General features: G+C 44.9%; 1 protein-coding gene across 1 annotated transcript in view; it reads right to left on the bottom strand.

Annotated features, from left to right (window-relative positions):
- Positions 1–6,297: 6,297 nt before the first annotated feature.
- The window catches only part of bahcc1b (BAH domain and coiled-coil containing 1b), a 75,088-nt gene continuing 63,059 nt past the window's right edge, over positions 6,298–18,326 (bottom strand). The window contains exons 19-26 of the mRNA XM_080455684.1: positions 17,054–17,171; positions 15,406–15,481; positions 14,717–14,825; positions 14,005–14,121; positions 13,643–13,780; positions 11,115–12,616; positions 10,311–10,547; positions 6,298–9,689 (exon numbers count right to left, since the gene is read on the bottom strand). Coding sequence (XP_080311810.1) covers positions 9,480–9,689; positions 10,311–10,547; positions 11,115–12,616; positions 13,643–13,780; positions 14,005–14,121; positions 14,717–14,825; positions 15,406–15,481; positions 17,054–17,171 — 2,507 coding nt within the window. The 3' untranslated portion in view covers positions 6,298–9,479. The remainder of the gene's footprint in view (positions 9,690–10,310; positions 10,548–11,114; positions 12,617–13,642; positions 13,781–14,004; positions 14,122–14,716; positions 14,826–15,405; positions 15,482–17,053; positions 17,172–18,326) is intronic.

The raw sequence follows: 18,326 nt of genomic DNA, 5'->3' as shown, positions 1-18,326 counted from the left end.
CGCGGAACTTCCGGTGGAGGAGCGGCAGCTCCCGGCAGTGACTGCCGGCGGTGGAGCGTCAGCTGCCGGCAGAGCAGCGGAACTGCCGCGGAAACTGCCGGTGGAGGAGCGGCAGTCGCGGAACTGCCGGTGGAGGAGCGGCAGTCAACTTCTTTTTCCGCCGATAAAGTATAGTTTTGGACCATGACGGAGCCGCGCCGAATCAGCAGACCTTGAGGCCAAGGAGTCGCGCCCGAGCGCCTCCAGGCGCGAGTGCCCGCGACGACCGGCCGATGGTCTGCTATTCGACTAAGCGGCGTCCGAGTTATGTACCGATAGGCACAGAATCGTAAATAATATTAGTGGGGACTGCGTTACACAAACGCAGCACACTCCCAAAGCTGACGCCACCGGCAGCTCCAGCCGGCGCCGCCGCCGCCGCCACCGGCAGCAGCCGCTGCCGGAAAATGCACTCGCTGTCCCTCCATTAATTAGTGTGGTTGCCCTAACAGGGCAACCAGACTATAGTAATCTTCCCACTTTATTATTATTATAGATAAACTTTATTTCAAACCGGATCTCCCACAGTTTATTTTTCCCAATTTAGTGCCATATGTCAAAATAACCGGCCTCACCGGGAATCGTGCGCTTGTATTTTGCTAAGAGATTGCTTACATAGTTTAATTGATATTGATGTATTAGTGCATTACATTTCCTCATCCACTTTAATGGGAAAATGAAAAAACTCCCATTCAAGTATTTTTTTCTCAGAAACTATAAGAGCTAGCGTTTCAAGACTTGGAGGGGTGGTTCATGATTTAGTCCGAAATTATTAAAAGAATAATTACACCAGTCGGCCTCATGGTGGCGCTATAACAGCCCACTTTACGTTTTGGCCTATAACTCTTGAACCGTAGGTCATAGAATAAAAATCTTCCCCTAGATTCCTTGGGTCATGACGCAACTCCCCATATAGGCCACGCCCATTTGCATCAGGATAGATTTTCCGCCATTTTGAATTTTCTTCAAAACACACTTTTAGCTCCTCCTCCCACATATTTTATCCGCCTCTATGTGACTTATAGTAGTAGTAATAACACCTGGCTACGGCATGAACTGTGCATGGTGGAGATTCCTCCTTGGCCACCTGGGAGTGTGTGTGTAAACATTCTCGCAGATTGGTCCAACGGTGCCGGAGATTAGCTGCTACGGACGGACAGGGGCGAAAACAGTCCGGCATGGCGGAGACAATGACCGTTAAGTTTCTGGCAAAAAAGGGAAAAAAATACCACAAATGAGTGAGAGACAAAAAAGGATGAAAGATTTTTAAATGATTCACCACATTAATTCAGAAGGAGCGAGTGCATTCTCCGGCAGCGGCAACAGCCGCGGAACGTCCGCGGAACTTCTGGTGGAGGAGCGGCAGCTCCCGGCAGTGACTGCCGGCGGTGGAGCGTCAGCTGCCGGCGGAGCAGCGGAACTGCCGCGGAAACTGCCGGTGGAGGAGCGGCAGTCGCGGAACTGCCGGTGGAGGAGCGGCAGTCAACTTCTTTTTCCGCCGATAAAGTATAGTTTTGGACCATGACGGAGCCGCGCCGAATCAGCAGACCTTGAGGCCAAGGAGTCGCGCCCGAGCGCCTCCAGGCGCGAGTGCCCGCGACGACCGGCCGATGGTCTGCTATTCGACTAAGCGGCGTCCGAGTTATGTACCGATAGGCACAGAATCGTAAATAATATTAGTGGGGACTGCGTTACACAAACGCAGCACACTCCCAAAGCTGACGCCACCGGCAGCTCCAGCCGGCGCCGCCGCCGCCGCCACCGGCAGCAGCCGCTGCCGGAAAATGCACTCGCTGTCCCTCCATTAATTAGTGTGGTTGCCCTAACAGGGCAACCAGACTATAGTAATCTTCCCACTTTATTATTATTATAGATAAACTTTATTTCAAACCGGATCTCCCACAGTTTATTTTTCCCAATTTAGTGCCATATGTCAAAATAACCGGCCTCACCGGGAATCGTGCGCTTGTATTTTGCTAAGAGATTGCTTACATAGTTTAATTGATATTGATGTATTAGTGCATTACATTTCCTCATCCACTTTAATGGGAAAATGAAAAAACTCCCATTCAAGTATTTTTTTCTCAGAAACTATAAGAGCTAGCGTTTCAAGACTTGGAGGGGTGGTTCATGATTTAGTCCGAAATTATTAAAAGAATAATTACACCAGTCGGCCTCATGGTGGCGCTATAACAGCCCACTTTACGTTTTGGCCTATAACTCTTGAACCGTAGGTCATAGAATAAAAATCTTCCCCTAGATTCCTTGGGTCATGACGCAACTCCCCATATAGGCCACGCCCATTTGCATCAGGATAGATTTTCCGCCATTTTGAATTTTCTTCAAAACACACTTTTAGCTCCTCCTCCCACATATTTTGTCCAAATTTCACAAAAATCAGTACAGTTGATCTCTGGACCCATGCGATAAACATCTCCAAGCGGAATTTTGATAGTCATTACCGTTCGTCCGTAAATGGCTTCCAAAGTTAGCGGAAGGGGTCCATTATACAAAAAAGGCCACAAATCACGAACGAAACGTCCAGTCAATCCCAAATTTAAATCACATGTCAAGGGTGGTTTACTCAACAAATCCCCAAAAGCATTTCCACTTTGATCCATAGGGGGCGCCACAAATGCTCAAAATGTAACCGTTTGATGCAAAAACCTTATGTTGGGGGGATCAATCCTCTCAAAATGAAACACAGGTGATCTCAGGAGTTACGTGACAATGTAATTGGCGCAGCCTCCGACGGTATTCCTCCCAGCGTATTCCTCGAGTCCCGGCGGCAGCGGCAGCGACTGGCGTCGGCGCAACCACACTTTGCAATTGCCCTGAATTGCGACGCGTCTAGTTTATTATATTATATACTTCTAAGTATTAAGTGATGTTTGAACTCAAGAGCATCAAACAACAAAGACAAACATGATGGGAGTTGAACCTAGGGCTCTCATATCACAGGCAGCAGCACTGTTTCTGACAGAGTATGGACGTGATCTGATAACTGTAACTAGAAAAAGTTCTCCTCGGAGCACAGGTGAGGTAGCCTATAGGTTATTGTGGGCCAACAATGTTCGGAATTTGCCATCAAAATGCAGGGTCGAGCAGGAAAGTTACATAATGAAGCTTTAAATGCTGGAGTATTTCAACTTTACTAACTGAAGGCTAACACAAAAGAGTGCTTCAACAGTACGAAGAGTCATACAATGTGAGTGGCTGAGGGATGGTGTAGCGGTCTAAAGATCAAACTCTCAGCATGGAGATGCCATGTTCAAATCCCAGTCCTTCTATGGTTCATTGCTTTTCACCTTTACTAACTGACTGAAGGCTGACATATAAAAGAACACTTCAAAAGTACTAAGAGACATCTGCTTAGAGCCAGTGAGAGATGGTGGAGTGGGATAGTGATCAGACTCTCAGCGCAGAGGTTCCATGTTCAAATCCCAATTGTCCCATATGTCAATGTTGTAGTTTCAAGGCCAAAATACTAAAAAGCAAGTTAAAACCATTAGAAGACACTTGCTGAGGGCCCAAAGGCACGTTGGCGCAGTGGTGTGGTGCGCTTGATCGGTTGCCTCTGCTACAGACGGTTTGCAGGTTCAAGTCCCATGCCATCAATATACATGGAGGACCATCGGGGGGACTGCATCCCTCCCCTTTTTCCTGATAGTTAAAGGTGGGGGGTTATGTCTGAAAGAACTCTTCGCAGCTAAAGTTTTAGAAACATATGCCTCTAAAAGATTTTGGCACCATTTTCTTTTTTTTTTACAATTTTTCATATTTTAACCTATAAACTTGATTCACAATTTAAATATTCCAGGTTACTGTGGACATGCATGCTTGAGATTTTTACTTGAAATAATGTGTAGAAATAATGTGTAGTTTTTGAAATATTTAACTTTAAGCGCCCAATGCATTGTCAATGGCAATGGACATTTAAACTGGGGAAATGTACAAACTTTGGTACTTACACCTAGAAACCCCATTCAAACTTTAAAACGTTCATCTTACTGTGGACATGTTTGCCTGAAAATGAATCTTTGAAATGTTTCATAGTTTTAGAAATATACTCCTTTAAAAGTTCAGAAATTTATAATGGAGGCCAATGGAAGATTTTGGCACCTCAAAAAAGCATTTTTCATACTTTAACCTATAAACTTGATTCACAATTAAAAAATTCCACCTTACCGTGGAAATGCATGCTTGAGATCTTTACTTTGAAATAATGTGTAGTTTTTGAAATATTTAACTTTAAGCGCCCAATGCATTGTCAATGGCAATGGACATTTAAACTGGGGAAATGTACAAACTTTGGTACTTACACCTAGAAACCCCATTCAAACTTTAAAACGTTCATCTTACTGTGGACATGTTTGCCTGAAAATGAATCTTTGAAATGTTTCATAGTTTTGGAAATATACTCCTTTAAAAGTTCAGAAATTTATAATGGAGGCCAATGGAAGATTTTGGCACCTCAAAAAAGCATTTTTCATACTTTAACCTATAAACTTGATTCACAATTTAAAAATTCCACCTTACCGTGGAAATGCATGCTTGAGATCTTTACTTTGAAATAATGTGTAGTTTTTGAAATATTTAACTTTAAGCGCCCAATGCATTGTCAATGGCAATGGACATTTAAACTGGGAAAAATGTACAAACTTTGGCAGGCTACTAGTCTTACATACTTACGCCTAGAACATACATGCATGCTTGAGATTTTTTACTTTGAAATAATGTGTAGTTTTTGAAATATTTAACTTTAAGCGCCCAATGCATTGTCAATGGCAATGATAGTTGAAGATGGGGGGGTTATGTCTGAAATAACTCTTGTGTATGCATACTAGTGTATGCATACTAGTGTATGCAGGACCAACCAATGGTGGGTGCATTAGCGGAGTCCTCAATTGGCTATGTTCAACAGCAAAGTTATGTCCACCTTTGGTTGTTCAAAGTTTTATGCAAATCAGTCCAACAGTGCCGGAGATTAGCTGACACATGAACGGACAGCGTCGGATGGACGGACGGACGGACGGACGGACGGAAGGACGGACAAGGGCGAAAACATACTCTCCGGCCTATGGCTATCCGGCCCGTCGGAGACAATTAGGTTTTGCTCAGAGAGAAGGTGAGTCAATGTTTCCAGTCAAACAGCAAGCCAATAATAAAGGACAAACAGAGGAGGCAGGAGGGAATAGAAAAAACCCTGATAAAAAGTTACGTTTATGGCTGTCATCTGTGTAGATAACGCTGTACTCTTGCATAGTGCCGCAAACAACTGAACTGCAATTTGAGGCCGAAGGTGAGGCCCTAGATAGAGTCTTTAATGTCGCAATGAGCCGCGTCTCAAAGGCTACAGTTACAATGTGATAAAAAGGTGTGAATATGTCACAGGAAGCCTCCAATAAAACAGAGTAAATTTGCGCACTTTGTCCCAGAAACTCAACACCCCCACGGGGGGATAATCTACACTTCTCTTCCCGGTAATATCGCCTTACATGCATATGTGTACACAGGGGAAAAGTCTCTCTGTCTCACACACACACACACACACACACACACACACACACACACACACACACACACACACACACACACACACACACACACAAAACTGAATTTATGTTATGGACACAGGCACACAGTCTGCTCACATAAAAGAATGTAGGCGCATATGGCTTCATGTACCTATTTTAAAATACACACATGTAAGGGTACACATGCGTTACACACACATACACGCAAGCGCAAGTGCACGCACACGCACACGCACACGCACACGCACACGCACACGCACACGCACACGCACACGCACACGCACACACACACACACACACACACACACAGGGAGTGAGGGTTTGTGAAATCAGCGCAGAGGTAACTCGATACGGCTACTTTGTTCTCTTAATGGTTCTGTTCCGTTTTTATTATTCTGAATGCCTGACCCACCTGTACTGCCCGAGGAGACTCTACCCTTCCCCTGTCTCATAGAACAACCATTAGATACAGTTTCCCTGCCCTCTCTGTCTCTCTCTCTCTCTCTCTCCTCTATCTCCCCCCCCCCCCCATTCTTTCCCTTCTATCAGGCTGGCTATGGTTTCACGTTACATCCCCCCTCCTGTCCCCCCATTCTTTCTCCTTTCGTCCATTTTTCCTCCGTAGACAAATGACGGGGCACCGATGAACACAAGACCGGACAGCATTCACCGCTCTCACACCCAGTAGAGATGGGGAGAAAAAAAGCAATTGATGCAGGCGTGGTTTCTTTTCTCTTTCTTAAGAATCTTCTTTTTAATGAAACACAAAAGAGGCAATAAAATAAGATAAATAATTTGTTTGTCGTTTTCTTTTCTTTTTTTTACATAAGGAAACATTTCAGTTAATATTTCCAAAGAATGACTGAAATTCCATATCTTGAAGTATGCTATTTCAACTGTACAAAAGCAGTTTCCAGTGGGTCTAAGAATAAAAATAAAAAAAAACAGGTCGCACAATGATGATGTCACTTCCCTTAGAATGTGATGTTTACAACGGCATCCAGTGTTTCTTAAAGAAAAAAAAAACAGCTCTTTAAAAAAACTCAATTAAAGACCCATTAACGCAATATTTCAAAAATGGATATTCACATTAGATTCATTTTAAAGCTTCTGCTTTGCAGTGTAACAGCAACATTTGTTGTTAAAAAGTCAGTTGATGTCCTAAAAATAAAATAAAAAAGGTGTTCTCCCTCTGTACAGCCTATACACCCATGACAGTCATCACATGGCTTGCATAAACAAATAGACAATGGCAAACTAGGAAAACAAGCAAACATGAAAAAAAGAACACACACACATTAGAGACATTTTTTGGCAAAGCAGGAAAAAAAGTGACAAGACGCACAAGTCTGATTTGATCCTTATCCTGGTTCTATTCTTCTTCTTTTTTTGTCTCTCAATATCATCCCATTTGATTGGCTCTGATTGTCCTTCACAGTCACAGGATGTTGTTGTGGTTGCCGTGGAGCCCCTCAAGTGCATCGGCCGGGGAGGGGGGGGGGGGTGTTTGGTGGTGGGGGGGCAGGCAATGTCGCTGTGACAATTTTCTGAGGCTGTCATAGCAACAGTGGGTGAACTCAAGCAGTCAACGAGAGACAGGCTCCGCTGTCAGATACTACGGTGATTGCAAGGGGTCCCGGAATCAGATTGTGATTGAATATCTTTTTATCTTTTTTAATAATAATAATATTGCATTCTTCTAAAATGCAGCGAAGCATAAAGTCAGAGGCGCTTTGGTATGTTTTCATCTTTCGTTTGAGGCCAGATAAATATCTACAATTCATTTAGGAATATATTCTAATATAGATATACAACAGCTAGGTTCTTTAAGGATCAGAGAACAGCAGAAACTCAGTTTCCATTTTTTTCCAGTATTAAAAAAGAAAAGAAAAAAAGGCAGAGATTTGAAACCCTCACAGGAAATGCACATCGTACATTAAAACCCAACAAGAAAAATAGTACAAAAACAGACCAACAATGGTGTGTGGACACACTTTTTTTTAAAGAGCCTTTTTTGATTTAGTTACAAAACACCCTCTCCACAGCCCATTAAAACCTTCATCCCTCGCCTAAAGCAGGGTTTTGTCTTTTTTTTTTGTGCACATTTGTACAAGTCTTTTCTCGCACATTTGTACAAGTCTCACCCTCGATCCCCACCTCTCAATCTATTCAGTGCATGGAGGGAGATGGGAGATGACCCCACCTCTTCTCTCAGCCAGAACCAATCCCCTTAAAAAAAAAAGCCACCAATAATTTCTGAACACCCCTCCCCTCAAGAAAAACAAAGACAAAACAAAATAAAACAAATATATATATACTATTTACAGTTTAAGATATTTATACATAATGCTGTACAGGAACACACACACACGCACACGCACACGCACACGCGCGCACACACACACACACACACACACACACACACACACACACACACACACACACACACACACACACACACACACACACACACACACACACACACACACACACACACACACACACACAATCCCTCTTATACATACCTACACATAGATATACCAAACATACATCTATCTATGCACCTGAATAGGAGGATGCGAGAGAGGTATTGACGTGTATGGCTTGACTGGAGAAAAACAAAATCATCCATTTTTGTCTGTCAGTCACCAAAACTGAGACTGTCAGTAAATCACTGGACAGATTAATATTCATACAATTTACTCTCAGAGTGCTAAAGACGTTCCGGGGTTTCTACAACACGGCCTACGCTCGCGGCTGACAAGTGCACTCAAAAACGGACAAGCGTGTGTGCACATGAACACACACAAAATCACACATGCGTACAAGTGTGCGTGCACACTGCACACACACTCTAAAGCACTATTTACTCTGAGCTCATCAAGCCAGCCATCGCAGCTCCTCTGCAAACAAACACAGAGGCGCACGCACGCACGCACGCACGCACGCACGCACGCACGCACGCACGCACGCACGCGTGCACGCACGCACGCACACGCACGCACGCACACGCACACGCACACACACACACACACACATTTACAGTACATACATACATACATCCATACATACATCCATCCATACATACATACATACATACATACATACATACATACATACATACATACATACATACATACATACATACATACATACATACATACATAACATCCCAACTACAGTGTTTTTGGTCCTTTTGAGGATCTCTCAATCCTGTTAAGAGCATGAAAAAACATCCAAACCAGTGTGGTTTACAGAAAGCCTCTCCTTTTCCATACAGTCTCTCTCCCTCCCCTTCTCTCTCTCTCTCTCTCTGGCAGACCTCTCTGTCTGAGTGAGAGAGCACAGGGCTGAATCAGTCTCTATTTTCGAAGGCCAATTAAGCCATCCTTCTCCGTCAACGTTGCAGGGCCAGTGAGGTAGAATCACACTCACTGAGCTCCAAAGTGCTCCAAATGTCCTTGGGTCCTAGTTCTTCCTCTATATGGCCTCTTGTTGTCATGGCGTTATGATGCATTTGTCTATTTCCCACTACAGGGAGAGTCGTCAACTCGAGGACTTGAGAACGCACGCTGATTGGAGCAACAAAAAAAAAGTCAGACCTGGGTTGGTCTCTCCTTCAGACCGTCCTGGAGTCTCCAGGTGTCTCCAGAGATGGAATTCAAAGTCCCCTTATTCAGTCACCAGAGCCACCACTAAGGCTTCATCCAGGGGGCTAGCTCTTTCTCTGTCAAGGGACAGATGGATTAATAGAGACTGAACTCTATCTCGTGTTTCTCCTCTATCCCTTGGTTTGTCCTCCGTCTTTCCTTGAGGTTAGTTAACTCCGAAGAGTGATTGGAGGGGTCAGCCGCGTTGGTCGGTCCAATGCTATTCATCCTTTCTCTCTAGCTGCTGTCGTTGCTAGGACACAATAGCCACGCCTTCCGCACTGATCAGTTGACCAGTGGTTGGCTCGTAGGTTCCAGCCAGGTAAAACAGATCGTTGGCCCCTCCCCCGGGCTTGCGTCGGCGAACCAGGTGCTCGTATTCAGCCCTGCTGACCACCTGGCAGCGATGGGAGATTGTCTGCACGTCGTTCTCATCCTCGTGGCTCGACTGGTACAAGGCATTCTGGGTAGGAGAGAAGAACAGACGTTTAGATTAAAATGTTTGATTTACAGATTTCACCCTTTTTGGCATTTAGCTGACTCACTTATTCAATGGGACTTGCAACACCACAATATACTGTAAGCTTCAAGTCAGAGATCAACAACGTTACAAAGTAAGGAGTTCAAGTTTCAGAGCCATGGTGACCAGTGGGGGTGTATCATCAACCTTAAGGTGGTGACTCAACTGCATTGATTTGGAATGTTGGAATCGATTATGTTTTGTCAAAATAGAATTGAATGAAATATGAAAATAAATATGCTAAGAACTTGAAGCTTGGGTGTGTCATTTTCTATTAATACTTAGTAAATCGGTTCCTCCAGTCACATTTGTGAATTTGATTCTTTAAAAAAATATTTCTGTGTTAAATTGATTAATTGTATGAAAATAATCAAATACAATGTAATCAAATCGTGGTGAAATTAGAGATTTGACAATGCATCGCTTCCCAAAGAATCTTTGTGAGGTCACATTTTACAGCCCTAGTGGCCAGAAAATAGTCTTGTGATCCCAGAATGATCTAGATCAATGAGAAATTCAGGACAAAAAAAACGAAATACAGTATTAAGAAGATTCTTTCTTCACCTTGCCGTCGCGGTGTCTCTTCCCTAAGCGTGTCTCCTCCGGGTGGTAGAACCACTTGACCCTGACCACCATGCTGGAGCTCCATGACTCCCACAGGCTCTCAACCCTCCCAACGTAGGGCAGTTGGGGCCGGCCGGGGGACAAGAACACAGCGCAGTCACCCACACGAACTGTCTCCTTGCCTCGAACGATGGCCTTGTAGAACAACTTACGGGCCTTACCCTTCAGACCCCTTCTCTGTTGGGAGACAAAAGGAGCAGACAAAAGGCCCTATTAGAACCTGTATTTCAAATGCTATGTTTTTAATTAAACTGTTTTTTATACCTGCTGCCATTTGAGGTGATTTTAGTCTTTATTTAATCATGTCACTTTAACCATGCACATACCTGCTGCTTTTTTGTATCTGCTGGATATGTTTCTCACCTGCATAAGAAGCATTGATGCCTTCCATGTTGCTATTTTTCTTATGTACTGTATATTGGATATTCTGTATCTGATTTCACTGTGCCTTCCTTTTATTTGACTTGTTCTTTGTAGCTTATTCTCCATTATTATTTTTGTATTTTAACTCTTTCATGTAACTGCAAATGTTGATTAAGTTGGAAAAAAAGGTCAGTCTCTCTCTTAGCACAAGCCTTCAATTCAATGATTTTGCAGATTTACAGTTGAGTGTCTGATCAATAAACATGGAACATGAGCTTAAAAGGGGGAGTGTTTTTGTCTTTGTTGGCTTTGTTAAACCTGGCTGTGGCTAGATGTGGTCAGACCAGAACAGAACAGAACAAACGGTGTGACCAATCCTACCTGTGTGGGATTGCCAGACCATTTCCAGAGCTGGCGTCCAGGCATCAGTGTACTGGTCAGAGGATCTGGTGAGGACATCCTCTGTCTCTTGGCTGTCGATTGGTCCTTGGGCGCAGGCTTGGGTTGCTGGCTCACAGGATTGGTCTGACTCTGAGGGTGTGTGTTAGGAGCTGCTTCTTTCCTCTTCACCTGGGTTTTCGTCGCACCGCTGTTAGCAACGATGCCTCCCTTTGACACATATTCCTTCCTGTCGTCTGACCTCTCACCTCTCACCTTTGAACCCGAGACAGCCATTGCTGCTTTGGCCACGTAGCTGTGAGGAGGCGGGACCGGGGCTGAAGAGGATGAGGAGGGAGAATGGTTGGTTGTGGCGGGGTCAGGGGTCATCAGGTCGGAGGTCAGATTCTGTCTGTGTTTGTTCTTGTCTTGCTGGAGGAGCGCGCGGCGCAGCAGCACCGAGGAGGACTCCTCGTCTGAGGAGTAGGAGGAGTCGTTGTCCGAGGAGCAGAGCGACGAGGAGGAGAGAGAGCCAGAGGAGGACGACGACGACGAGGATGAGGAGGAGCACACAGACAGGCGGGAGATGAAACGCCCGCCCCGGGGAAGGGCTGGGCCCTCTGGGCCCGCTGGGACCCTCCTTCGTGCTTCAACATCTCGACTGTCCTCGTCGTCATCTTCGTCCAGCTCAGAGTAGGAGCTGGGGCCGTCACTGGGGTAGTCTAAAGTATAATCTCCACTTTGCCCTCCGAGTCCAGCTGACACGAGACCCTTTTTTAGCGGTGAAGCTGCACCCTTCAAAGGGCCCTCGGATCGGGCCCCGCTGCTCTCTCGCTCTCCTCCCCCTTTCTTTCCGTCCTTCACCAGCAGGCCGGGGTGGATGTACCGAAGCGGGGCCCCCATGTTGTCGAAACCCTTGCCCGGCTTCCCTGCGCCTCCTCCGAGGCGAAGCAGCGCCTTGCCGTTCTTCGTCTTGGGCGACGTCACTCCTTCGTGGTCGAGTTTCACCAGGAAGTGCTTCCTGTCGCGCTCGTTCGCTGGCTTCCTGTTCCCGGAGGCCGTCGCCAGGGCGGTGCCAGAAGACGAAGAAGAAGCAGAGGGAGAGGAGGAAGTAGAGTCCCGGTGGCCCAGTGAGCTTACCGTGGTAACCGGTCGCCTGGCTCCAGAGCTCGCGCCACCTCCGAAAGTGGCGTAACCGTTGGCAATGCTACTGAAGGAGTCGACTTGGAAGGGGGAGCCGAAGATGCCCTTGAGGGGAGTGGACGGGGCGAGGGAGTGGGAGGCGGGCCGGTGGAAGATCCCCATGTCACGTTCTCGCATCCTCCGCTGGGTCTTGCGGGACGTCCCGTTGAAGAGGAAGAAATCGACGGGGGGCCTCTTCCTCGGCGCTGACCAGCTCAACAAGGTGCTGCTTTTGGTCAAGGCACTGGTGTCGCATGACGATGACGACGACGTGGGCATGGTGGCGGTCGTGGGGAGTGAGTGGATTTTCTTCGGCCTGCCAACTGGAAAAATGTACCGAGAGATTGAGAGGGGTGTTAGTCATTAAGAAGCGACAGGTCTTAGAGAGAGACGGAAAGGGAGATTGATTGAGAAACTAAAAGCTTTGGAGAAACTTAATATCCTCGTCTCTCACTGAGAGTCACTTGGTCAGGTAGGTTTTTAACATATCCATTTCTCATTCGTAACTGCAAGAGAACCTGATGAAACCTGCCCCCTCCCCCAAGGTTATTGTCACCCTGAGCTGAGTTATGTGCATGTGACTCGTGCATATGTCAGGCACACCAATGACAGTTTGCAAAATACTGCTCAATGGAGTCAAGTGGAGGGCAAAATAGGAATATGCAAAAGTACAAATATAAATACATGTGTATGTGTGTTTATACAACCCTGCTCGCTAGGTGAACCTCTACATCTTCAAGGCAATTTCTGGACAGCAGGAGAATTTGATTGATGTGCGGAGGCCTTGTGTTGCTGATATTACTACAGGCTGTGTTAACTGGTTATACCAGAATCTTGATCTGCTCTGAGACAGTTTGTCTTCAGGCAACATTGTGTGAGTGATGTGCACCTGCTGACTGACAGGGTGACCAGCTATTCTTCAGGTTGCTGTCACTAATGAAATGGGTGAAATAATGTTTACTGTTTAAATAACAGGGTACAGCGCTTTTGCACACATCCGGACCTGAAGCCTGTGCGGTGAGCAATGCAATGAACTTCATTGCTATGTAGAAAATCTAATGCTCTTCTAAGTGGAAAGACAATGAATAGGCTCTGCGCATAACTGTAGTCCCAGGTTTTCAGAAGGTGGCATACCTGTTTCCTGTTCTGGTTCATTTTCCCTGTAGCTTCGTTTGATTGGCTTGGCAGGAGATTTGAGCTGGAAACACATATGACACCTTGTGTGTTTCCGGTTCAAATCTACTGCTGAGCCAATCTGTATAAAAATAGTTATGCACAGAGCCTATTTATCCAAAGTTCTGTGTCGGGGCATCTGTAAGATGTGTAGTATTATTATTCTGAATCTTCACCTGGTCTTTTCTCCTGGGGTCTACCTGACGATTCCCCATTGGCTGTTTTTTCTGCAGCCATGTCTCTCTTCTCCTGGGTGGAGCTGCGGCGCCCACGGCGACCAGGCGAGATCATAAGCGCCGGTGAAGGTTCCGCACCTAAACAAGGGTCAGTAAACATCATTTTTGATGCAAGCAATTCCTTCCTTCCTTCCTTCTTTCCTTCTTTCCTTCTTTCCTTCCTTCCTTCCTTCCTTCCGCCCACCCTCCCTCCCTCCCTCCCTCCCTCCTTCCCTCCCTCTATCTTTCATCCCTCCCTCCCTCATTCTAGTCAGTGTCCCATCCCTGCCTTGTTCCTTCCATCTTTGAACATGTCTACTCACAGTGGACCTGGTATCCTGGAGGCAGCAATCTGATGTTGGGGAGGGAGATCCGTCCTCTGTCTCCATCGTCAAATTCCACCATCACACTGCCTTCCTTTTCCTCCTCGCCTGGACCTCCTAACACACGCACGCACACGCACACGCACGCACACACACACACACACACACACACACACACACACACACACACACACACACACACACACACACACACACACACACACACACACACACACACACACACACACACACACACACACACACTGAATGTAAGAAGAACGTTTGGAAGATACCAAGGGCCCTGGACTGACTGGGGCCCTCAAAGATATCAGAGTTTATTGTCTCTTTGTTTTCTTTCTTTAATTAGTGGTGTTGTGCGATATGCATACAAGTGTGTCTGTGGAGGTGAGACCTTCGAGTGTATATTCAAATTCAAAGCTTTGTTTTCTCCCAAAACAGAAAATGTGGTTTGCGGTGGAGCATAAAGGACGGCAGGTACTTACAGTAAACATACAAGATAGCCAAAACCATGCAAGAACTCTGTAAAGTGCAGAGGATGTGTGTGTGTGTGTGTGTGTGTGTGTGTGTGTGTGTGTGTGTGTGTGTGTGTGTGTGTGTGTGTGTGTGTGTGTGTGTGTGTGTGTGTGTGTGTGTGTGTGTGTGTGTGTGCTACAGTTGAGGAGTTTGATGGCACCCTGCCATAGTGACTCACCTCTATGTACGTATCCAGGATAGAGGCAACGTGAGCGCTCACTCCAGTACGCACACACCCGAGTCCCAGCAGTCAAGATGGCCTCCGTCTGAGGTCGCACATCTAGTACCTGATAAATCCAAACAAAATCAAACCAGTCAACACAAAGGAAGTCACATGCACTAGTCACATGCACTAGTCACATGCACTAATTCATTATCTTATTTTTTTGTGAGCAAATAGGCTTTTGATTTCTTTTTTTCAATTCAATATATTCTTAAAATGTACTTTATTCATAGCCTGCTTTAATTTGGGGTTGCTTGTTATATAATTATGTTTTTCTCTCTGTCGCTTTCTTCACCTCATCAATGCCTTCCTTTAAAGCAGTGATTCTCAAATTAGGGTCCGGGGACCACCAGGGCTCCGTTAGGGGGTTCAGGGGGTCCCAAGCAAAATGAGGAACAGTTTAACCACTGTAACCCTCTTTATACTTTGGATATTCAAAAATAGCTGATCTACAATCTCACAACGTGTTAAAAATGGTGACATTTTCACAACACAAATCTTCTCTTGTGGGGGGGGGGGGGGGGGGGCACGAAATCTTTTCAATAGGGGATCCGTGGCCTGATACATATCAGTTTGGGGGTCCTTGACATGAAAATGTTTGAGAACCACTGTTTTGAGTTTTCTTAGAACAAACTCCAACTCACGGCTTCCTGAAGCAGCTGCTCCAGAGAGTAGATCCGCGGACGGTTTCCTCTCTCTCCTTCAATCACAACACTGAAACTGGGGTGGGGGAAAGAATGGATATAGATGAATGGAGAAATTAACACATTTGAGAAGCAATTATATGTTATATACTATGTGTGTGTGTGTGTGTGTGTGTGTGTGTGTGTGTGTGTGTGTGTGTGTGTGTGTGTGTGTGTGTGTGTGTGTGTGTGTGTGTGTGTGTGTGTGTGTGTGTGTGTGTGTGTGTGTGTGGGTGGGTGGGTGTGTGTGTGTGGGTGGAATGTATTTTATAAAGAACACACGGACACCAGGTTTTAAATCAGCTACAAACAGCATTCTCAACGACAGCATTATCAGTGTTATTTGTCAGGTATCCATGTCTTGTCCTACATTTCTAACACCTCCTCAGTGACTTTGTCTGTTCATGTATGTAGTCTACTGACGTCTGCCGTCTACATGCACGCTCTGTGACCTAATGTTGTGCTAATGCGAGTCTGCTCAACATTGGGTTAAAACGATCTTTTGTCGAGTTGTCAGAGACACAAAAAAAAAACCTTGAGTGAATCTCATTCTTGGCAACAAAAGTGTTATTTATTTTTGTTGCTGTCGGTCAGAAACCTCATATCTCCGTACTGTCTTCAACATGTTATGTTTTTTCATAAATCAGTGCACTACTACACTATACTACGGTGTCACACAAAAGTAGCAAAAACAGCCGATCTACAAGCTCACAACGCGTCACATCGCTATTTTTGCTTGTTTGGAAACCTTTTAAAGTAAAAGTGAAAGTGGTTAAATCTGTCTGTGGGTTTGATAAATATTGAACCAATGAAAAGTACTAACCCATTAATACCGGGAAAGCATCTGTGTCATTTTAGATTTGAGCTACCCCCCCCCCTCCTTCATTTTCCTCTTTTGTATATATATATTATTTTTTTTCTCTCGTCATACCAGTAACCTGAAAGCTGATTGTATGACATTCTGTATAGTAGCGTGTATATCTGCCTGCCTCTTATATTTCATCATGATTTGTGTGCATGGGGTTCTCATCTTAAACAAGCGTAATGCTTAATGAGGGTTTCCAGTTTAGTAGACCTTGTATTGTGAATTTGTACTTCCATGTACTGTTATGTACTGTCATGTACTATTCTCATGTCTTTCTAAATAAACTACATCAAAGCTAAAACGCATTATTTTATACTTTGGCTATTCAAAAATAGCAGATGTGAAAACTCGTAGATCTGCTATTTTAGAAAAATCGTGAAAATGTGTGCAAATCTTTGAATATATATATTTTGAAAGCAAACATGTTTTAACTCAAAATCTTTGCTTCTAGAGGTCCCTGGAAATAAATATTTTGAGATGGGGGGTTGGCGGGCCAAATGCATATCATTTTGGAAGCCCTTGACATGAAAAAGTTTTGAGCACCACTGATATAGCAACATTATGTTTTTCAGAAAACTGCTAGGATTTAGAAGACATTTGTAGAATCGGCCTCAGGTCTTAATGGGTTAAACAAGAGCTTGTGACTATAATACACTAACTATATTACATCCATTGGAAAAGTAGTTTTGGACAAGCGATGATTTATGATTGTGAAGTGAGCGTGTCTTTTAGGCAGGGTCTTACATGTCTGGCAGGTCCAGCGTGTGCACACAGGCGGCATAGAGCAGCTCATCCTCCTTAGAGATCAAGATCTTCAGCCCGTCCACCAACATCTCCTTACTCAGCACACAGTTAGGCAGGGCTGGGGGAGGGAGAGAGGCAGTGGTGTAAAGCAACTAAGTACATTTACTCAAGTACTGTACTTATAAGTAAAATTTTGAGGTATTTTGACTTTACTGGAGTATTTCCAGTTTTCAGTGCTTTTACATTTACTCCACTACATCACAGAGGCAAATATTGTACTTTTACTCCACTGCAATTATTTGAAAACTTTAGTTACTGGTTACTTTGTAGATTTTTATTATTATTTCAAAACATACATTAACCACTTCAACCCAATGTATATTTCGGCCATTTGAAAATAGCCGATCTACAAGCTCACAATGTGAGCTCAATTGTGAGCTTGTAGATCTGCTATTTTCAAAATATTTTATACAATTTATACATTTGAAAACTTGTGAAATGGGACATTCTGCATAATAATTGAGTACATTTTAATGCCAATACTTTTGTACTTTTACTCAAGTACATTTTGAATTCCGGACTTTTACTTGTAACAGAGTATTTTTATATTGCAGTATTGATACTTTTACTTAAGTAAAACATTTGAGTACTTTTCCCACCAGTGGAGAGAGGACAGGGATGCAGGGGAATGGAATGGAGGGATGGTGGTGGGAGAGATAGAAAGAGAACGACAAGAGAGTCAAAGAAAGAGAAGAATGGAAAGATTGAAGGAAAGGGAGCGAGGAGACAGGTGTGAAGGGGATCAGCGGAGAGATGCAGAAGAAGGTTGGGAATGAGTGATGGACGGAAAGATGCGAGGAGGGATAGAGGGTGGGATGGAGAGGGGGAGGGGGAAGATGTGAAGGGAAGGAGAGGTGGTGAGATGGAGGCAGGAAGAAGGATAGGAAATAGGGAGGAATAGAGAGGTGGAGGGGTGGGTTGGGGGGGATATGGGAGGGGGGTGGAGGTGGGTGCAGAGGGGGGGAGAGAAAGGGAAGAAACGGAGGGATGGGGCAACGGAAGGACAGATTGATAGAGAGGGAGAAGGAAGAGGAATTAAAGAAGGCAGGGAAAGAAAAATGGAGCGATGAGGGAAGGAGGGAAGATGGATGGATGCAGGGGGGAGGGATAAATAGAGGGCGGAGAGATACGCATAATTTGTAATTGTGTGTTGAAAAAATTGCTTTTGTAAGAGCTATGCTGGGTGTGTGCGTGCATGTGTGCATGTGTGTGT

Source organism: Gymnoscopelus braueri, assembly GCF_963280865.1.
Source record: "Gymnoscopelus braueri genome assembly, chromosome: 17".
Taxonomy (NCBI): Eukaryota; Metazoa; Chordata; class Actinopteri; order Myctophiformes; family Myctophidae; genus Gymnoscopelus; species Gymnoscopelus braueri.
This window is presented reverse-complemented; position numbering and strand designations above follow the sequence as displayed.